At 47.2% G+C, this 19,644-nt stretch overlaps 6 protein-coding genes across 6 annotated transcripts; 2 read left to right on the forward strand and 4 right to left on the reverse strand.

Moving 5' to 3' along the window:
* Window positions 1-347: 347 nt before the first annotated feature.
* On the forward strand, window positions 348-1,985 carry V1513DRAFT_445770 (peptidase S8/S53 domain-containing protein). The gene is made up of 2 exons (XM_066898159.1): window positions 348-734; window positions 788-1,985. The coding sequence occupies exons 1-2, from the start codon at window positions 510-512 to the stop codon at window positions 1,700-1,702; spliced, it is 1,140 nt and encodes a 379-aa protein (XP_066753249.1). The 5' UTR covers window positions 348-509; the 3' UTR covers window positions 1,703-1,985.
* A 102-nt stretch (window positions 1,986-2,087) lies between these two features.
* Window positions 2,088-4,121, reverse strand: V1513DRAFT_79713 (major facilitator superfamily domain-containing protein). The gene is made up of 4 exons (XM_066900616.1): window positions 3,754-4,121; window positions 3,671-3,702; window positions 3,441-3,623; window positions 2,088-3,392 (listed from the first exon to the last, which is right to left on the reverse strand). Exons 1-4 carry the CDS (start codon window positions 4,019-4,021, stop codon window positions 2,256-2,258), a joined length of 1,620 nt encoding a protein of 539 aa, XP_066753250.1. The 5' UTR covers window positions 4,022-4,121; the 3' UTR covers window positions 2,088-2,255.
* A 1,717-nt stretch (window positions 4,122-5,838) lies between these two features.
* On the reverse strand, window positions 5,839-9,759 carry V1513DRAFT_445779 (DNA polymerase family B-domain-containing protein). The gene is made up of 8 exons (XM_066898160.1): window positions 9,715-9,759; window positions 9,376-9,658; window positions 8,881-9,320; window positions 8,756-8,827; window positions 8,441-8,699; window positions 6,922-8,384; window positions 6,416-6,866; window positions 5,839-6,362 (listed from the first exon to the last, which is right to left on the reverse strand). The coding sequence occupies exons 2-8, from the start codon at window positions 9,548-9,550 to the stop codon at window positions 5,989-5,991; spliced, it is 3,234 nt and encodes a 1,077-aa protein (XP_066753251.1). The 5' UTR covers window positions 9,551-9,658; window positions 9,715-9,759; the 3' UTR covers window positions 5,839-5,988.
* A 41-nt stretch (window positions 9,760-9,800) lies between these two features.
* Window positions 9,801-11,388, forward strand: V1513DRAFT_445782 (DHHC palmitoyltransferase-domain-containing protein). The gene is made up of 4 exons (XM_066898161.1): window positions 9,801-10,383; window positions 10,443-10,582; window positions 10,638-10,732; window positions 10,786-11,388. The coding sequence occupies exons 1-4, from the start codon at window positions 9,894-9,896 to the stop codon at window positions 11,219-11,221; spliced, it is 1,161 nt and encodes a 386-aa protein (XP_066753252.1). The 5' UTR covers window positions 9,801-9,893; the 3' UTR covers window positions 11,222-11,388.
* Window positions 11,389-11,966: 578 nt separating this feature from the next.
* Window positions 11,967-12,531, reverse strand: V1513DRAFT_445787 (uncharacterized protein). The gene is made up of 3 exons (XM_066898162.1): window positions 12,466-12,531; window positions 12,243-12,402; window positions 11,967-12,197 (listed from the first exon to the last, which is right to left on the reverse strand). The coding sequence occupies exons 1-2, from the start codon at window positions 12,522-12,524 to the stop codon at window positions 12,249-12,251; spliced, it is 213 nt and encodes a 70-aa protein (XP_066753253.1). The 5' UTR covers window positions 12,525-12,531; the 3' UTR covers window positions 11,967-12,197; window positions 12,243-12,248.
* Window positions 12,532-13,687: 1,156 nt separating this feature from the next.
* Window positions 13,688-19,618, reverse strand: V1513DRAFT_400638 (uncharacterized protein). The gene is made up of 4 exons (XM_066895490.1): window positions 19,218-19,618; window positions 18,814-19,153; window positions 14,417-18,757; window positions 13,688-14,359 (listed from the first exon to the last, which is right to left on the reverse strand). The coding sequence occupies exons 1-4, from the start codon at window positions 19,331-19,333 to the stop codon at window positions 14,177-14,179; spliced, it is 4,980 nt and encodes a 1,659-aa protein (XP_066753254.1). The 5' UTR covers window positions 19,334-19,618; the 3' UTR covers window positions 13,688-14,176.
* Window positions 19,619-19,644: the final 26 nt, after the last annotated feature.

Below are 19,644 nucleotides of genomic sequence, written 5' to 3' on the forward strand. Positions count from 1 at the left end.
GGAATCTGGATCTCAACCAAGGTTCGGACAGATCACTTTCTGCTATGCGTGCATCGATGGAAATAGTTCAGTCGTCGAGGCCGCGTTCCTGAAATGACTGCATTGGCAAGATATCGCATTTCCGTCAGCTGCAAACGCGCCCGTACCCATACTTCCGCAGGATATTTTGGCATTCAGAATAGTAAAGAAAGGTGACCTAAATGCAATCCAAATTATCGAATAAAATTTGCTCGTGAGATTCACATAGTTTTACGTTAATCATAGGTGTGTTGTGCGGCGCAATTTCGTCCGGGTAACTGTGCCTTTTTCCGGGTAAATAGCATGCGAGCCTGGTTGTTAACATTGATCTAAACAAGTCATCTTAATGACCAGACCGTAACAATAACTATTCTCCTGCAGCCATGCGACCCGCTACATCAGTATATTTACTATAGAATCCACGGCACGTCTCTCTATATATATTTTTACAGTAATCGCAGTTAAGACTATATTGATCCTCTATATCAGCAATGCATCTCCTGTTTATCTCTGTGCTCTCGGCCATGTCCCTGATTTCTGCTGTGTCAGGGACATACTTAATCCAACTCTCCCCTGACACCAACATCTCCTCATATCTAGATGGGCACCAGTTCATTAAAAGCAAATTAATTAGGACATACTCCTTCGGTGGCTTTAGAGCCATCGCGGCGGATTTCGATGAAGAATTCGTCAACACCCTTGGGGTAGAGCCGTTGGTATGTCCCCAATCCTTGTATGATGGTGTACAGTTGCTGATATGTCTTGCTAGGTCGAGAACATATCCCCGGATATAGTATTGCGAGCGAACACGGTAATAACGCAAACTGGCGCTCCGCGCCATCTCGCGCGAATATGCCAGCGACCGGCACTCGGAACAAACGAAGCACTTACTTACGAATACGATTCCAGTGCTGGTGCAGGGATTGATGCGTATGTACTTGACACTGGTATTTATATGGCACATCCCGATTTTGAAGGGCGTGCGATCAAAGGTGCGGATTATACAGGCGAGGGATCTGGCGATTCGAATGGTCATGGGACGCATGTGGCCGGGTTGATTGGATCAAAGACATATGGTGTTGCCAAAAAAATCACGTTGATTGAAGTCAAAGTCCTCGGTGCGACAGGTGGCGGTAGTTTGTCAAATGTGATCGCGGGACTGGACTACGCAGCCAACTCCCGTATCTCGAGCGGCAGGAAAGGCGTCGCAAATTTATCGCTAGGAGCTATGTACAATCCCATTCTCAACTCCGCGATCACGTCCGCCGTGCAGTCAGGATTGGCAGTAGTAGTTGCCGCCGGCAATGACGCTTTGCCAGCATGCGCTTTCTCGCCCGCTAGTTCCCGCGAAGCACTCACCGTGGGCGCTTTGGATGACGAAGATGACTCGATCGCCCCCTTCAGTAACTGGGGCCACTGTGTAGACCTCTTCACGAGCGGTGTGCATGTCGTGAGCTTACTCAATTCCGATGACGGCACGATCGCGTATTCCGGCACATCCATGGCGAGTCCGATCGCCGCAGGCATAGTCGGATACTTCATGGGTCTTGGGGACTCACCTGAAGAAGCGGTAGTGAGGGTCAAGGCGGAAGCAACTCGTGGCGCAATCTGTTGGCTTCAAATTCTTTTTCGTCCCTTCACCCCCAATAAAATCGGATACAACCTCGCCGGAAAGACGTTTTAACGCGCTTGCTTCGTCTCCCCGTGTTAATGGGTATGCATTTGGCACTTTGATACCAACTGGTTTAATCAACTATCTTGCTGATGAGTTTTTGAATACTGTCGTGAATATTCTGTCTGTTCCGGTTTTGCTCGTTCTGTTGATACTGTCGAATGTTGGAGTTATTCTCGCTGTCATGACGATGTGGTTTTTACATGGGATATACGCCATTCTGTGGCGACTACTGTCTGGTGAGGAGGAGTGGGCGGTGTTTTATAACTAAAATTAATATACGCTACTACCTCACACATCCAATCCGACCAACGGCTTTTGTCTTAACTCATTCGTGGCAAAGATAACTGTCAGCGTAAACGAGGATCGTAAGCATGTTTAAATTATATAAGTGATTATGTAGTATGTTTCGGGGATTGAAACAAATCATTGTCGAATGATCAACTACTGAGAAGTTACCAATTTATGAGTCCTCTTTCTTAAATCCTATAGGAAGTCATTTCACGTCAATTCAGTTGGCTCTAGAGTAAAACAACATCTACATGCGAATCATCGCAGACATCAGCTATACCGCCCTAACGGAGACCTCAGCACCTTTTCCCTTCTCCGCCTCAACTTCAGCAACCTTCTCCTCGCGCACCAAATCCACAACCGACTCCGGCATTTGCAGATCCATTAAATCATCCGGATCAACCGCCAGTCCATACTTGTTAACCACCCGTCCCATCATCCTCTTCTCCCGTTTCTCCATAACGACGAAAAACAATACTCCAATTCCGGATAAAAAGCTCAGAGCACACATTAAATGGTATCCCCACACATAATGTGGGGCCTCTGGTGTCGGAAACGCGAGCAACGGAAGCCATGCGGAGATGGAGTACGAAATAGTGTTGCCAACAGCCGATAACATGCCTCTCAATTCCGCATCGTCTTGGAACGCTTCGGAGGCCCACGTGAGAATGAGCGCCCAGACAGGGTATCCGATTTCTGGGAAGAAGAAGGCCGCATATTTGAGACCGAACGGGATGTCCCAGATCGCGAGGAGTAAATTGCCAAAGAAGTTGAAAAATACAGCGACGAGGAGCATGGGCCATCGGACACCCATGCGGTCAGATATATTCGCAGACAGATAACACGTAAAAATCGCCATGCCGTATCCCGCTGTGGGGATTAAGTTAATCTGCTGAACGGAGTACTTATGCAGTGATTGTAGCCAAAGATTAAAGTACGAGTACGTGCCACTGATGTTGAACAGGATATATGGCCAGTTGAACCCGTAGATCCGCCAGTTCTTAAAAAATGATATAAACCTACGGAGTGTAAGCTTTCGTGTGGACTTTTGGCCAAGTTCCGCCATTCGCAATACGCTGAAGTCCTTTTCGAGGTCAGATAACCACGTCACACGGGTAGTGTTGGGGAAATCAGGAATCGAGTAGAATCCCAGTAAGCAGATCGGCAAACCGATGATGCCGTCGACGATAAAAAGCCAGCGCCACCCCGCGATGCCGCCTAGACCGTTCATGGATGTGTACAAGCCTGCTTGGATGAATCCCGAGCACATTGATGCAAGCGCCGCCGCAAGATCGTAGACTGACATACGCTTTGCGAGTTCCTCTGGGCGGTACCAGCTTCCTAATAGCATTGCAGTAGCAGGATATGTCGTTGACTCGCAGATGCCGATAAAGAAGCGAAGAATGTAGATCTATCCCTGGTTATTGTTTAATTTCCCTATTAAGAAAAGAATACGTACCGTGGTTGCACTCTGCGCAGTAGCAATACACATCACCAACGCCGACCAGGCGACCTCACAGCAAGGTAGCCATACCGACGGACGAATCTTATTGATCAGAAACTGCGATGGAATAGACCCGAGAATATAACCGATGTAAAACACAGTGTTGAACAGGTTTCGCTGCTGCCCATTTAGCGCGAGCTGCGATCGTTAGAGTTGTACCAGAAATCTTGAATGGATATACTCACGTCTTTCTGCATGCCGCTAACATAAGCGTTGCCTATAACCTGTGAGTATTACCTAGCCAACTCTACCAACAAACACAACATACTGATATTCGTGTTGTCCAACGTCTTGATAAAAAATGACAAGAAGAAATAAAACATCACGTTCGCGTCTAACTTATGCAAATACCATCGGTACCGCGGAGGCTTTTCAAAACTATCCCAGAACTGTGCGAGAAACCGTCTAAGGGCATTGGGTTGGTAGCCTTCGTCATCGAAGAAGATACGGAACTTTTCCTGGACTTCGCTGTTGGTGTATTTCAGTTCCCGCGGTACAGGGTTAATTGAGCCCTTGATCCAGTTTATGATGCCCATATTAGAAGGATAAGAGACTGGGCGTGCATAGGCGACTCGGCGTGAGTACCGAAGGCAACTTTATACAGAAGACAGTACAGTGTGCTAGAGAGAGAGCTCAGATAAGGACTCCCAATAAGTTTCCCACCTGGTATGTTGTTTTTCCAGTAGATCCAAACTTCGGAAAGACATTAAGGGGCGCAGTGGCGTCTGGAATACCCAATGTCCGCCGGTGAGATTGATACAGCAGTATCAACAACGTACAGGATGCACCATCACAGTACTACCAGTTGTAGTCAAATCGCGCAGACAGCAGTGATCAGAAAGATAAGCCTGTGCAGAAAGCAAATTATGATAGCAATTCGGCTCAGAATATGATATTTGCGCCTGTTCAACACCACATTTCGTGATAGGAGACGATAACGATCTCACGACGAATTGCGACTTTGGATGTAATTATTTCAGCGTAGTCCAAAGTACCAACGTAATAAGTACGGTCCCGTCCATGCAGTCAGAAGTAGCGGCCACCAATCGCTGTTTGGCAAGATTGTGAATGAATGATGCGGACAAATCACGATAAGAACTAAGTTTAAAAGTGCGTGCAGCAATGTCGATGCCTTGGGAGGGACGACTAAGACGCCCTAGTCTTTGTCGACAGCAATCATGATGATCCAATATTGATTTCACCACTTAGGTCACTGCACTTGCTCAATGGCACCAGGAGGAGCACGTGTTGACTATCATTTGCCGACTTGCGGCAGATACAGGAGAATTTAAGCAATTAGCTGATGGAGTCTGTAAATGCGTGTTGCAATAAAGTCAGCCTATACTGGATCCCCGGACATGGACTGGCATGCCCAACAAATCACGCACGGTAGGTAGTGGGTGAGGTGCGAATACGACCCGGAGTTTGATCAACAGTAGATAAGGCAAACCCAAACCGTCAAGGACCAGGAACCAAGGTGTGAAAATGAGGAAAGTTAGATAACATTTGCTTCGAGTCAGGCTATATAGATAAATACATAGACAGAGGATATTATCGAACAGATGATCGAGGAGGATCGTAGCCGAATAGCTTACTGCGTTCTTTACGGATTCAAATACGCGATAAGAATAAGAGTTGGTCGTTGCGTCCGCAGCAACAATGAGGCGCCGGCGCCAGAATGCTGGAAAAATCCCGCTACTCAGATCTCGCCAATCCGTTATAATTGGTCCGTAATTGAAGCCACGCTGAGAGGAGATTAAACAATAATCGATCCTCTGGCCAGAAAATTCCCTCCTCTACAATCTGTGACCGACTCGTCTTGCCCACCGTCCTTGGTCGTTAGGTTCAACGTTCGTGTTATGATGACGTTTTACAATTCCCCGCTACAAATCCGTCGAATCGTGTCTAAGTATGCCTAATACGACTAACTCTATTCTCAACTCGAAGATATGAACGGCCCCTAATATAAACCATTGTTTTAAGAATTTCAGTCCTTAGAGATCATGCTGATTCAATGAAGCAGATCTTTTAACGGGAAGCCCCGCTTTATGAGGATTACAGTCGACGACACTATGTAGCTTCAGCTTCTGACAAACATCTGCGCAACAAGTATTTGTATAATGCCGTAAGAGGATCGAGCGATGAATGGGATGCATTGTCCTCTCAAGTTAATATAATGTATGGCTGAAAGTGACATTTAATATCGCTTCATGTCACTCTCACTACAGAACGTGCCATGATGCAACTGGACATCTGTTTGTGTGAGGCATATGTACCGAGATTTCCTCTGTCAGTGATGAATAAGATTCGGGTGCGGTGTCCTTAAAGATCATTGTTCTGAGTCCAAATGCAATCAAAATCAACTCTAATTTATTCGTATAAAATGAAGGAAAGGACAAAGCAACTGAATATAATCATACATATATGCCACCTAATATACAAATGTCCCGGAATTCCTGAATATTTTATTTCAATCCCCGACTTACGTGGCAACTAATTCAGGCTACCACGCGGTGTTATCAAACCTTGCCAACTGATATGTCGCATCGGCAATATCTTTCTGCGACTTCTTTCGCATATAGAAGATCGCACAATCCTTACTTGTGCAAATAACGTCTTGATGCAAGCTGCCTTGGCATCTCTGGCATTGCGTCCACAGTCGAGCGAACTTTGTCTCGAACTGGTTGACGGTCTCGATCTGTTTTTGGTAAAGCTCTGGAGCACGAGGCATGCAGTTTTTGCATAATGCGCCTTTGGCGTAGACACCGGTGAGTGGTGTGCGGCAGCCCATACAGACTTCGGTTTTGACTGCGAACTTCATAAGACCGCCTACTGATGGCGCTGCAACTGAAATGGTCCGGGTGTGTTCGCCGGTCACTATGCGTTCCGTTAGTATTCTGTTACCGTCAGTGGTATCCCGAGGTACCTACAAAGTAGCTGCGCCTTGCGAGCGCCCAAAATTGGCTCGAAAATACGCTGCAAAGGATTCGCCAGCTGATTGTCGAGATAATACTTCGTATCGATTGGCAAATTATTGTCGAGCACATAAAGCGGATCTTCCGATCTCTCATAATTCTTATCATTCTTGGCACCCCGGATAATCACATAGGCGACACGGTCACCAAGTGTAGGCGCAGATCCGGCATCTCGTTTGCGCATGCGCTCGGCAAGTTCGACGTGCGCCTGCTTCGCAGCATAATCTGATTTTGACAGAGCCTTTGTGATAACGAGGAGAGACATATCGATCTTGTTCTGAAGCAAATCTGAAATAATTTTCTTGACAAATTCTTGCGCGCCGTCGACGTCCCGGTCGTGTAAAATCATTTTAAGGACAGTTTCGATTACGTTCTGAACTAGTCTGCAGTTATCCCGCCGGACAGTCTACTTTGCATTAGGGCCAAGAATTCGACAAAGGAACCAATGGGGAGATACCTACCTCAATGCCCTTTGTATCCATCTTATCAGGCTTCTCCGGCGTCGTCCAATACATCCCCGCGTACCGCTTCTTGTTTATCAATAGATACGGATAGTACACTTTCTCGAACTCCAACTTGATCGGCTTCACAAATATCTGAGACACCGCATCGGCCGCAATCTGACCGAGGCGCATACACTCTCGCAAGTCGTCTGGTCCAAACTTGATCATAACAGAGTCAGTATCACCGTAAATAACCTGCGCGTCATGCGAGTACCCGTTCGCGATGGTAAACGCATTTTCAACTTGCTCTTTGGTCTTCTCAATCATCTGCCGACCGTATGCCGTGACCGATGATGAAATCGCCAGACATGGCAACTTTCCGATTGTGGCGCCCGTGAAACCGTAGACAGAATTCGCAGACACTTTTAACGCCAGCTGGCGGCCATCAAGCACAGCCCGCTTGAAGGGATCAGTTTCTTTCTTCAAATCCGCCTTGGCGCGTTTTCGTGCGCTCAGTAGCTCCTCGAGGATTACTGGCAAGACACCTTTCCGTTTTTGTGGCTTGACGAAACAGTCGCCGTTAGGGGTTAATATATAGTCCACATCCTTCTGCAACTTTTGAATCTCGATTTGCTGGCGAGAGAGTAAAGTTGTATAGCAAAGGTTGTGAGCCATCATGATACTAGGATACAAACTGGAGAAATCGAGTGTAGCGATCGGGACGTCGTAGTAGCCGCGCAGAGGCTCGATCACAGTAGCACCCTCATACTGCTCGTCGCTCGAGCCTTCTTGCTTGAGATTCGGAATGACAATGTCTAATTCAAATGCCTTGCGGAAAAGCTGAGAAACAACTTTGATTTGCTGTCCGCGCGAGAGCAGGAAACTAAAGGGAACGCCTGTGACACGCGCCATTTCTGTGTAATTGATCAACGACATGAGTTTCTCCATTAACCGGATCGGGAGGTACGCGTCTTTTAAGCAGTATACTGCCAGGCGGCGTCGAGATTCCGGTGTCCCGTTTTGTAGGTCTGTAATGATGGAGTGGTGAACGTCTTCCTTCTGTTCGTTCAAAAATTCAGTACTAACGGAGTTTAGAGTGTAGCTGCGGAGCTTGAAGTCACGCTGGATAAGTTGAAGCAAATCAAATTGTAATCGACCTTCAATGTTAATAACTTTGGATTCTCTGGTACCGTATGCTTTAGACGAGAATGTTGAATCCTTCATTTCCTGGCGAATGTTGGTGAGCCTGCCAAAGTATGGGAAGTCTGAGAGCTTGAGGGCCTTGGCTCGGTCGAGAAGATATGGAAGATCAAAGTTGACAAAGTTGTAGCCGATAATTACGTCCGGATCCACTTCTCTGACGAAATCTCTCCATCGCGTGAGAAGATCTTTCTCGTTCACGTTTTCGATAATCTGTGTCCCGACGATCTGCGAGCATGTATCCAACGTAAACACATTGCGCACAAACGGCTTCGGATCCCCTGTATTTATCGTCAGCATATTAATCCGAGAAAACCATATCCAAAAAACCGCCTACCATGACGTGAAACTACGTTTGCAATCTGGATGACAGGATCCGTCTCGGGTTCCGGAAAAATTCCCTTTCTGCCCGCACACTCAATATCGAAACTGAGGATCCGCAGTGGCGCCATCTTGAGCCACTCTCCTTCGGATGGATGCGAGATTAAGTCTTTGTACGGAATCGAGACTTCCAACTGGCACGACGACACCTTCAGATACTCTGGAACGAGATGATATTTGCCCGCCGGTAGCGTGACCCACGACATGCCAGACATCTAGAAAGTATTAGCATTCAACCCATCGTCACCGTCATCAGCATCGCTAGGCGTACATGGCAATCAACCAGTGCTCGCAAAACATAGGGAATATTATCAAACGTCTGAATGGGGAACGGAAAGAATCTCTAAGCAACAGTTAGCAATTGCAACAATGCAACAATCCATTACTATGTCTTACCTCATTACTTAAATCTCCGCGCTCACATTGCAGATCTCCGCGTTCAAACGCGCCGCGGATCCGGTTAATATGCTTTGGATCATGCGCGACGATCTTGATGAACGGAGACTGGCTATCGCCTGAATATCCCCAGATACTTTGTCGCAGCACCAACTCTAGCTCCCGTACAGCCATTGGGAAATTCTTCTTAAAATAGTCTTCTAGGATACCCAGATCCTCTCGCGTGAAGCCCATTGGCGCCGGCACGTAAAAGTAATGGCAAAAGCCCGTCATATTGCACAAGACCGAGTGTCCTTTTTCCGTCACGCCAAAGAGCCGGATCACGGAAGCACCTTCATACATTGATTCTTCCGCTTCGATCTGCTGGAAGCAGACCGGTGTTGTGGACGGTTCGAATTGCTTTAAGGCGGGACGCGCCCATTTCTGATCATGTTCGGCAGCTACACAACGCGTCAGTCAATGCTCCAAGCTGCCGATTAACTACAAAAAACATACAGCCTTGAAGACCTTCAATTTCCTGAGTAAGTCTGCCTAGGTCTTCCTCGAAACTACTCGGTTTGTTACGCTGGTTCACCGATCCGCCCCCGAACCGCGGACGTTTAGGATCCACCGTTGGCCTTGGTATATTCGTGAAATCCGTAAGCGGGTTGTTCCGCTTTACAGAAGTCATTATTTTGGCTGATCCCGAATTTGTCCCTGGGGGATCTACGGGTTGTTTGATAGTCGTACTGAAAAACAAGGGTGCAGCGAGGCGGAAGACACATTCCCCCGGACGCGACTTTAATTTCGGTTAGTTAACGCGTACGAGTCGTGCAACAAGTCGCGCTGGCTTACTAGTTCATAAGGGTATTGTGTGGCCAGCCGAGATGACGTTGTGGTCCATCGCTCTGCCCGTGCCTCTTCCCAATTTTTGTTCGTCAACAAAATCAATCCTGCGACCCGTTTGTTTGGATTTAAAATATAAATTATTGCACGTTTTAGGATATTTTGGCTGAATAGGGTGTAGGAAGACGATGGTGCAATATTTGAGAGACTCGGTCTTCGCAAAAAGTCGGTGTTCGCCGGGAGCGGTCAACGCGTTTTGCTGTGCACTCGGGACACTATTCCCGCGGGCGTTTGTGACCGTATTGTTGACGTGGGCGGCCTATGTTCTCGTCATTGATATCGGGATACGGACGCTTGGAGGATTGGGGAGGGCTGTTGTTGTACTTTTTGGCACGGGGATTTATGTGTTAACTGTGAGTTCGTACTTTCTGATTGTCCGTTACGCGGGCATCGGTCCATCGCGGATGGTGGCTGCGGGAGGTGGTGGTGGTAGTGGTGGCGATGAGGATTCGTCCGAGACAGAGCTGGAGGCGGGTATGGCGGCGTTGTTACCGCAGGGCGTGATGGCGAAGGAGAATGGGCAGCAGCGGTACTGCTCAAAGTGCAAGTGCTGGAAGCCGGACCGGACGCACCACTGCAGTACTTGCGGAACATGTGTGCTGAGGATGGATCATCACTGTAGGAATTTCTTCCCGTTGTGGCACTTATTGGTATGTTAATTTAACGGTATTGGATAGGTCCATGGTTTTCGTCGTGCATTGGATATGACAATCACAAGTATTTCATCCTGTTCCTGATTTACGTTGTTGTGTTTTGCCAGATCAGTTTTTTTGTGTCTGGTATTGTCCTGTTAGATTGGATAGACCGCTCAGAATATGTACGTGCTCGATTTTGGCGATTGGTGTTTTGCAGCTAACTAAAGACATGATTAGCTCGACACATATATATCCTTAAACTGGGTCTTCCTGTTCATCATATCTATCATTTTTGCCATCGCAGTCAGCTTTTTTCTGTGTTACCAGCTCTAGTATGTGTGCGCGTCTGATTAGAAACAGCGGAGACTAACAACAGTTTTACCAGTCTTCTTTTCTCGAACAAAACAACGATCGAAGCAATGGAAACCCAACGGTACAAATCGTCTGTCGCGAGCTCGTCATACCGCTACTCGCAGCCGCCGTCATCCGAATCTGTCGGCAATGTGTTTGATCTTGGTTGGCGCGAAAACTTTCGGCAAGTGATGGGTGATAACCCGTGGACGTGGTTTTTGCCTGTCCGGACGTCCAAAGGCAACGGTTCGACGTTCCCAACGAATGGCAAAGTTCTGAACGCGATTCGACGACAGGCTCAACAGGAGGCGCAGATGCTGTCGAGCTTGCAGGGATTCCTTGACCGGGGCGGCGCGTCGTCATCATCTGGCGGACGGCAGAGCAACGTCGTGATCGCGAACGAGGAGGACGAATATACAGGTCGCGTCAGTGTGGAATTCCGAGCATCTGAACGACGACGTGATGATTGATTTTGCCTATCTGTTAACCGGGTATTGGTGTTAATGGGGAGACGGAACGGAATGGAGTTGTAGATGATTTTTTGTTTTGGCATTGGCATTACACTTGTATCATACCTTTATCAAATCAGCCAATATAAATTAGGTGTAGATTGCCTTTATTTGACAATGCGACGAACGAAATAATAATATAAAAATATAAATATAAATAACTTAAAAAATTGGGTTAGGTCATTTTCAGGCAGCGATTGTTCTTTCCATTCTTCACATATTCTTCTGCAAGAGGTCAAAAAAAAAAGGGGGGGGGGCGGATTAAGTGCCCAGCCAGTCAGCGATCGATCGATGCAAGATATCAGCGTGCAAAGATAATACAGAAGCTTTGGCCACCACAACGGCATCTGCGCAGACATTATCATACTAAAATCCAAAGCAAAAGCAAAAGCAAAACTGGCGATGATGCCACTTTTTAGTTTAGCGTTGAAAAAAAAACGGCTTAGTTCAAAAAAAAAAAAAAAAGGTCGGTTATCTCTGCTGTTGTCATTTGGAGATACTAATCACGTGCGTCGCGGGAGGGAAAAAGAGATTGGCTACGGCTCAAAAATATAGCGGACAAGAGCGAGACTCTAAAAGTACATTTTATTATTCATTCACACTATATCTCACAAGAAATAAAATAAGAACTATGTAACACGAAAGAAGTATTAAATAAAGTCGATAAATAAGAGTTAAGATGCAAACAAGCAACTCCCGACATATTAATTTCTGTATCACAAACCGCCAGAGAAAGAAACATGTACCAACTTATGAGGCACAAATCAAGGAAGAAGAATAGCCACCAAAAACTAAATAAGTTTCTAATATAGCGAATATTAATGATGCAAAACCAAACCAGATCCCAATAACCATGCCCTTGTGTAGTAAAAACAACAACTGATAAACCTTCTTAACTCGACATCATAAGGAAGCGCGCGCAAAACCAATTTCTATGGAGACCGATGATAGGATTTTTGCGGGGTTCGATAGATAAGTGAGAAGACGTTTACAGGACAAGAGCGATGCCACCAGCGACAACGGCACCGAGGATACCAGCACCGAGAATGTTCTGGGTAGCAGCACCAGAAGACTCAGTCGCGGTAGGATGAGGAGAAGTAGGAACGGAGGTGTTGGTGGGGATTGTGGTGTTAGTGGAGTTGCTAGACATCTCCAGTCAGCTTTTTTTTAATTCAATCAATTTATCCAGCTAGGAATATACATACGTCAAAGCAGTAGCCGAAGCAACGAGAGCAAGGGCAGCGAGAACGATCTTGAATTGCATTATGAATAAATTGTATATAGATACCGGGACGGGAGAGTGGAATCAAGTAATTGGATAATTTGTAGTGAAAAAAAGAAAAAGAAGAAGAAGAAGACTTCGTCCTGAGAGGAGGATAAGCCGGGAATATATAGCACGGACAAGTGTGGGCCACTTGTAGTCCAATGGCAATGGCGGCGGGCGGGAGCGATGGCTGAATTTTCGAAATTAGTCGCTGCTGCTTCGCCCCCCAGCCCGTACCCTGTAGATAGTTAATACACTAATTATTGCCCATGTTTAGTTTGTACCTTCCTCGTTCCTCTTCCCGAGACAGGTACGAGGCTTATTTTTAGCACATCCGACACCGACAACGACGATCAACGTATATACCCTAACCCTCTTGTTGGCCCCGACTGGGACGCGCGTTTTCAGTTTCGAGGCGCAGATCTGCAATGCAGCTTCTGATACAGTTGAGTTAGCTTAACTAATTAGATGTAGCCAGTAGCCAGTAGTCATCGATCAACTCCAGCTTTCTCTTATGGTATATTATGAAGTGCAGCCAGTACTTGACTGATTATTCCATTTCTTTTCACACAGTATACCATTTAGATAAAAAAACGTGAATTTTGAATTTGTTCCATATACGGCTAGCGTCAGTCTCAGATTGTGCATAAGCAACGGTGGCAAAAAAGTTACTTGGATATTTGTTACCCGATACCCGCGTTACCAGCTGCCCTTTTTGTTATCCTCACCCAACCTCCGGCAGCAAGCGAGTAATGCGGCTTGCTTTAATTTCCTATTTCACATTTTACTCTCTCTCACTCCCCCTTTTTTTTATGAGACTGACGACGGCGTCGCATAGTAGGTTAACATAATTGTCATTGATTTCTTTTACTTGAGTTTCGAGACAGTCTTGTTATTGTTGCTTGAATTGTTGATGAGTAATAGTGCTGGATTACGTCACAAGAGTTTGTTACTCGGGACAAATTTAAATTGTACTCAGAGCCAAACCAAACCGGACCCACCGCCTATCTTTGGACAAAAGTAGTGTGGACTGGACCCTGCAGCCCTGCGAACGAACAAACAGAGTGAAAAAAAAAATTTCCTCTCTCTTGCCACATGCAACATACAATACACAAAATGTATCAGTAATAATATTGCGAAATATTGTAGCTATAAATAATTTCATACAAATAGCAAAACAGTTATCGTCATGTTCCACACAACACGCACTTCCAATTTTAACTCCCCCTGCGGCTTGATTACCCATTTTAGACCTAATTGAACTTCGTCACGTGCACCACTCGCGAAATCGCTTACATGCCAACCGTTTATAATACATCTATTTTGTTCTTCACACCATCCAGTAGATTACTACAAATTCTACATCAAACGGGGGCAGGGCAGGAGGCGCCGAGTAAGTGAACCTGCTCCAGTCATCGCGTCATCGCATCATCGCGATTGCCTTTCATTCCGCGTTTCGTCTCACAAAACTCAACTTACACGCGAAACCAACAGAACAATAAATATGTCGATCAATTCAATTAACTGTTACAAAAATAAAATATCACTTCGTCCTACTAATAACAGTAACACGCCAAATCACAACAATTCTACTCTCTCTCTCTCTCTCTCTCGTCTCTCTCTACCAGTCTACCCCTCTTTCTCTCCTCCCCTTACAACCCGCCAATCATGCCTCCCTGCGTTAACAATAACCGATTGTTAGCGCCCAGAATCGAACCGCCAACTACGGGCCCTTCCTGTTGTCCATCCTGCGCTTTCTTCTTCTGCTCCTCCACAAACCCTTCCAGCGCTTTGAACTTGGACTCTTGTTCGCGTCGCTTGTTAATATGATATGGCTATCGCAAAACTCGTTAGTCATCTTCCCCCACAATCAAAATATCACACAAACTTACCATCGTAAAATCACCAAGCCCATACCGCCAATTCAACTCGCTAACAACATCCTCCCGCACAAGCTCATAACAAGTATACAACATCGCCGCGTAACACTCCTTGTTGCCCGTCTCCACAAAGTATCGCAACAACTCCTCCGCAACCTCCACTTTCCCGCTCTTGGCTGCTGTCTCAATCGCATCCTTGTACAACTTGTCCGTCTTCGACAACTCGATCGAGTCGTGCCACCTCTTGTTGTTCCCGTAAATCCGCGCCGCAATCTGTCGGAAAAATATAAGATCGTGCGATTCAAGCCGCTTCGCCAGCTCTAACGGGTCAAAATTGTCAAAGTGGTCCACAGAGTCCCGCAGCAATTTGTAGTCCTCCTCTTCAATCAAAAGGTCGTGGTAAGCCTTGTTCACTGCCGCGTTGTTCTGCTGCTGCACCGCCGCCAAAAAAGGCTTGATCAGCGGCAAGTTGTCGCTCTTCTGGAACATCTTCACCACCCGCGCCACGTCGATCCTCGCACTCAACGCCGTCAGCAAATCTGTCAGCAGCTGCGGCTGCTCTCCAAGATAAAAGTTCACCGCCCGGTAGTAAATCTCGAGGTTGGCTACTTTAACAACAATCTCCTTAAACGCAGAGTGCTCAAACGCATCCGCAGCATGCTCCATGATCGCCAGCGCCGCATTGTCCCACTCGTCGTAGTGGCAGTACAAAAACACAAGCTCAGGCCACAAGTGCGCCTCCTCGCATGCCCGGATCGCCTTGGGAATATTGATCCGCGACCAGAACAGCTTCAAATGCTCCATCATTCGCTCAGGGTGGTACTTAGCATACAAGATCGCGAGCTCCGTAAACATGCCCATGTGCGCTCGCTCCAGGCCAAGACCTTGCTCAAGCAACCCGATCAGCTCGTCGAAATATCCGTTGTTTTCGTACGTCTTCACCAGATCCTGTAACTCCTCCGCGTGCACAATCAAATTCAATCCACAAATCTGTGCCAGCCGGAACTCCTTCTTCTCGATACACGCACCATTCACCTGCTTCCACACTTTGATGCTGCCTGCCTTGCGCGCAGAGTCGACGGCTTCCTGGTAATCGCCCAAGTACACCAACGTAGACGCCAACTTGGCCCAGTTCGACACAGATCTGTAAAGCACCTTGGCCGCGTCGTAGTTGCCCTCTTCAAACAGCTTGTCACCAACAGACTCAACGTCAGCAACATTCGGTCCGCTAAGCAACTCCTCAAACTCTGGCAATCTATCGATGCGCGCATACGAAAGCAGCAACTGGCTGTCGATAACTGGCTCACGAATCGTCTTTCGCGCCAGAACTAAGAACTTCACAAGCTCCTCGTCCTTGCCCGCGTGCGACGCAATGTCAATCACTTCTTGGAAATTGCTGGGATCGTTCGCGCGGATATACGACTCAATCGCGTCATTGATACGCAGCCCATTGAGCTGCGCCTTTCCAAGGTAGCTCCACACTTCCGGCAACTCAACCTTCTCCGCGTACGCTTCCGCACGATCCAGACTCATCAAGTGGTCCACCAGCACGCCAACCGCTTCCGTGTGGCTCTTCTGCTTCTTGTAAATGTTGAACGCTTCCTCGTACAAGCCATTGTCAATAGCAATCTGCGCGATATCCGCGGCATCGTAGCTATCAAGCCGCTCAATGTAGTCCATCACTTTGGCCTTGTCTGCCTTGATCGCAGTTAAAATCAACAAGTTCTGAAGGTTCTCATTATCATTGAACGGCGACGGTTCAAGAATGATCTTTTCAAGCAACTCAATAAGCTCGATCGGCAAATCAGCAGCCATGAATGCCTTCACCGCCACAGACACATCCTCAGGGCTGCTGGACTCCGGCACGGCAGTAGCCACTACCTGATCAATCAGCTGTCGTCGGTGAATGTTCGACTCGTCCAGCACGGCAGCCCACAAATCCTCATCCGCACGTGCAACCAAGTATCGCGCCTGGTGCTTGAACATAGAATTCTCGTTCGTGATATTGACCAACTCGAGATCGTTCTGGCCCTTTTCATACGCAATAAATGCAAGGTAGGGATCCCGCTTCTCGCAATACTTGCCAACAACCAGCGAATTATACAAGTTGTTCTCCCGCAAGAATTTCTCCGGGTTATTATTGCTGTCTATGTAAATCTTAGCCAGCGCGTTGAATAGCGCGGGGTCCTGCGAGCCGGTTTGCATCGTGGCTTCCAAGAATGGCAAGATCAACTTCAAACGGTTGCGCTTCTCAACCTCAGCCACTAGTTCTTCAATCGGCACTTGGCCGAGAACTGTCTGCAAAAGGTTCTTAATAATCGATTCATCGCAATCGACATCAATCAAGCCACCGACGACGGCTGGCGTACGCGAAGGATTGACCATCTGAACATAAGTCTCAATGAACTTGAACTGCTGATTCTGGTACAGGTAGAGCACTAGATCATGGACGAAGTTGAATCGGTCGCAAACAATGATCAGAGGTAGCTGATCTGCCAATCTAGCCTCCTTGAGAAAGTTCTTTACTTTCTCGGGGTTGTAGACAGCGTTGTCGCGGCAAATGCGCTCGACTTCAGAGAACTGCCCGACCTGGCATGCAGATTGAATATACTTGAGAACAACATCGGGATCTTGAGTCAGATTAACCGTGCTTTGCAGGTAGTAGTACAAGCCCTCGAACGACTTGAATTCGTCAAATAACGAGATGATGCGCTGAGCACCGAGAAGATCAGAGTACTTAATCGCAATCTGAATCACAGCCTGCAAGTTCTGTCGGATATTGACTCTCAGCATCTCTCTCATGCAATCAAGCGACTGTTCAACACTCAACTTCGCGCCAAAATACTGCACAAGCCACTCAGGATTCAACACATTGGTATGAACAATACAACGTTTGATATCGCCAATATCTTCATAGTGATCCAACGCCCGCTGTAGCAATCCAGCCTTCTCGCATAGACTCGCGATACGCTTCTTGTCGTAGAAGCTGAACATGTCGTTTCCGAGAATGGCGTCGGCGACCTGTGGTGCGCTGACAAGGTTGATCTCCAACAATCGCGTCTGCAAAAGACCCTGTTCTGGAACGTTCGCCTTCAACGCGTCGAGTAAGAACGCAGTAGCCTGCTGAACCATATTCTGAGACAAGAAGATGTCGACAACTTTATTAATATCGACCAAAGCACCACCTTCATGGTTGGCGAGCTGCGCCGCGAATTCGGCACCCTTCTCAGGGTTTATGCGAACAATGTTCTGTAGCAGGATGGCAAAGTCAGGGCTGTATCCGACCTTGGTGCAGTACGGCAAGATCTTTTCAAACTGCCCGGTCTCAGCAAAGCACGCGACAACCTTGGCTGGAATATTGGCTCGAAGGTAGACACTCAGTGCCAAAGTAATATCATGGGCACGGATAATATCACCTAGCTCCTCGGAGCATTCCAACTTATTTTCCTTCAACCACTTCTCGAGCAAAGGCTTCTTGTTCTGCAATAAAACTGGACGAGCAAGCTCAAGTGACTCGTGGCGATTAAGCGAGCCCTTGTCCAACAACGTCCCAAAGTATTGCAAGATCGGAGATGGTTGACCCGCGATGGCCGGGAGGTGCTTGAATTGTTCGATTGTCTGTGGAGTACGCAAGATTCCTCGAGGCGAAGTAGCAGCGACACGAGCAGCCTCGCCGTACTGTCCGGAAGCAATCAACTGCGAGAATTGCTGTACATACAAGTCATCAGCACCGCCCAGACCTGCCCGCGACGCGAGTGACACCGCCAGCGAGATGGACAAATTGTCGCGAATGTACGGGATGATTGTTTTCTCGTCGACAGACACAGACAAAACCTGGCCCTTACGATTGATGGCCATAATGCCAGAGGACGCGATGTGGGTGGTCGACGTGAAAATAGTCTCTGACGAAATTCTGTTCATGTATATGCAGACACCAGAGTCCAGATCATACAAGTGAATGAAACCGTACTTGGTCACAAGATACAAGATGCCGTACTTGTCGGATATCTGCAATGCCACGGGGAAATCGTTGGTTGCCTCAGGTGGGAAGAACACGTCAACAGCTTTCTTGGAATACTTTGGCGCATTGGCCTGAGCATCGATTTCGACAATATGCAGCTTGGCTGCTGTCGCAGTACGAGTAGCGAATGCAAATAACTTCGTGTCAGTAGTAGCGCCTTCCAAGCGCAGTCTGGCGAAGGTCGCCGTGTGCCCTTCTATGGCTTGTGACTGTTTGCGGTCAACAGAGTACAATTGCATGTTGCCAACAACACGGCCCTGCTGCTGAGAGATTCCGATCAGAACTGTCCACTTTCCATCAGTATCGACTCGGTAGTTGATGATTTGAGAGCCCTGTGCGGCATGTCAGTAACAATAACAGCAACAACTAATCCAAAATAAGCACATACCGCGAGTGACACATGACGATCCGTGACCTTAACAGGCGCAGCCTGGTTGGAGTCAATAATGTCCCAGTGGTAAATGCTCGTCTCGGTAATCAATCCTAACGACTTGTCCGTAATCCATTTCCAGAAAACAACGTCCTCGTCCATCACATATGACTTCAATTTTTGCTTCAAATCCAAGTTGAAAACTTGTAACGTGCGTCCTTGGGCGCGCAACGCAATAATATTTGCTGCAGGGTTCATGATGGCTGAATCGGCCGAAATGTTGCGTCGCGCAGTATTGTTGCCATTGTGTAAGTCGATGATGACAACTTGGGCGCCATTGTCGTTCGTCTCCCGAATACTTTCGATCGATGTTAGTTACATATCCGCTTGTCGAATAGGGCGATTGGGATATTAAAACATACCAAATGTAGTGGTCACTTTCCAATGTACAAGAATTAAAGCCAATCGCGTTCTGAGGGATTCCAATAGCAGCTAGCTGCAGTTGCTCCTGGAACTGGATCGGTAATGCTTGAGCCATGATTGCTATTGACCTATTCGGGACTATATATATCCAAATTCGTTAGTCCAGCCATTGACCAATCACTTTTCCCGCGTCCCTTGCTTCCGGATCATAGGACGTATATGGAGTGTAAACGGAACAATGTGCGTGCGATACAAGTCTGGCCTGTCGTTGCTGTGCATCGACAAGTAAATTTGTACCTACCCAGATCAATTGTATGCAAACAATCGGTGTCTTATTCGTCGCCAATGCTCAAGATTGATTGATGGTTATTTGTGAATGCGGTGGGATGATGGCTAATGCCGGAGGTCTGCGCCTGTCCAGCCAGT

This window comes from Lipomyces chichibuensis (genome assembly GCF_038497645.1).
Source record: "Lipomyces chichibuensis strain CBS 12929 unplaced genomic scaffold V1513scaffold_18, whole genome shotgun sequence".
In the NCBI taxonomy this organism is placed as follows: Eukaryota; Fungi; Ascomycota; class Lipomycetes; order Lipomycetales; family Lipomycetaceae; genus Lipomyces; species Lipomyces chichibuensis.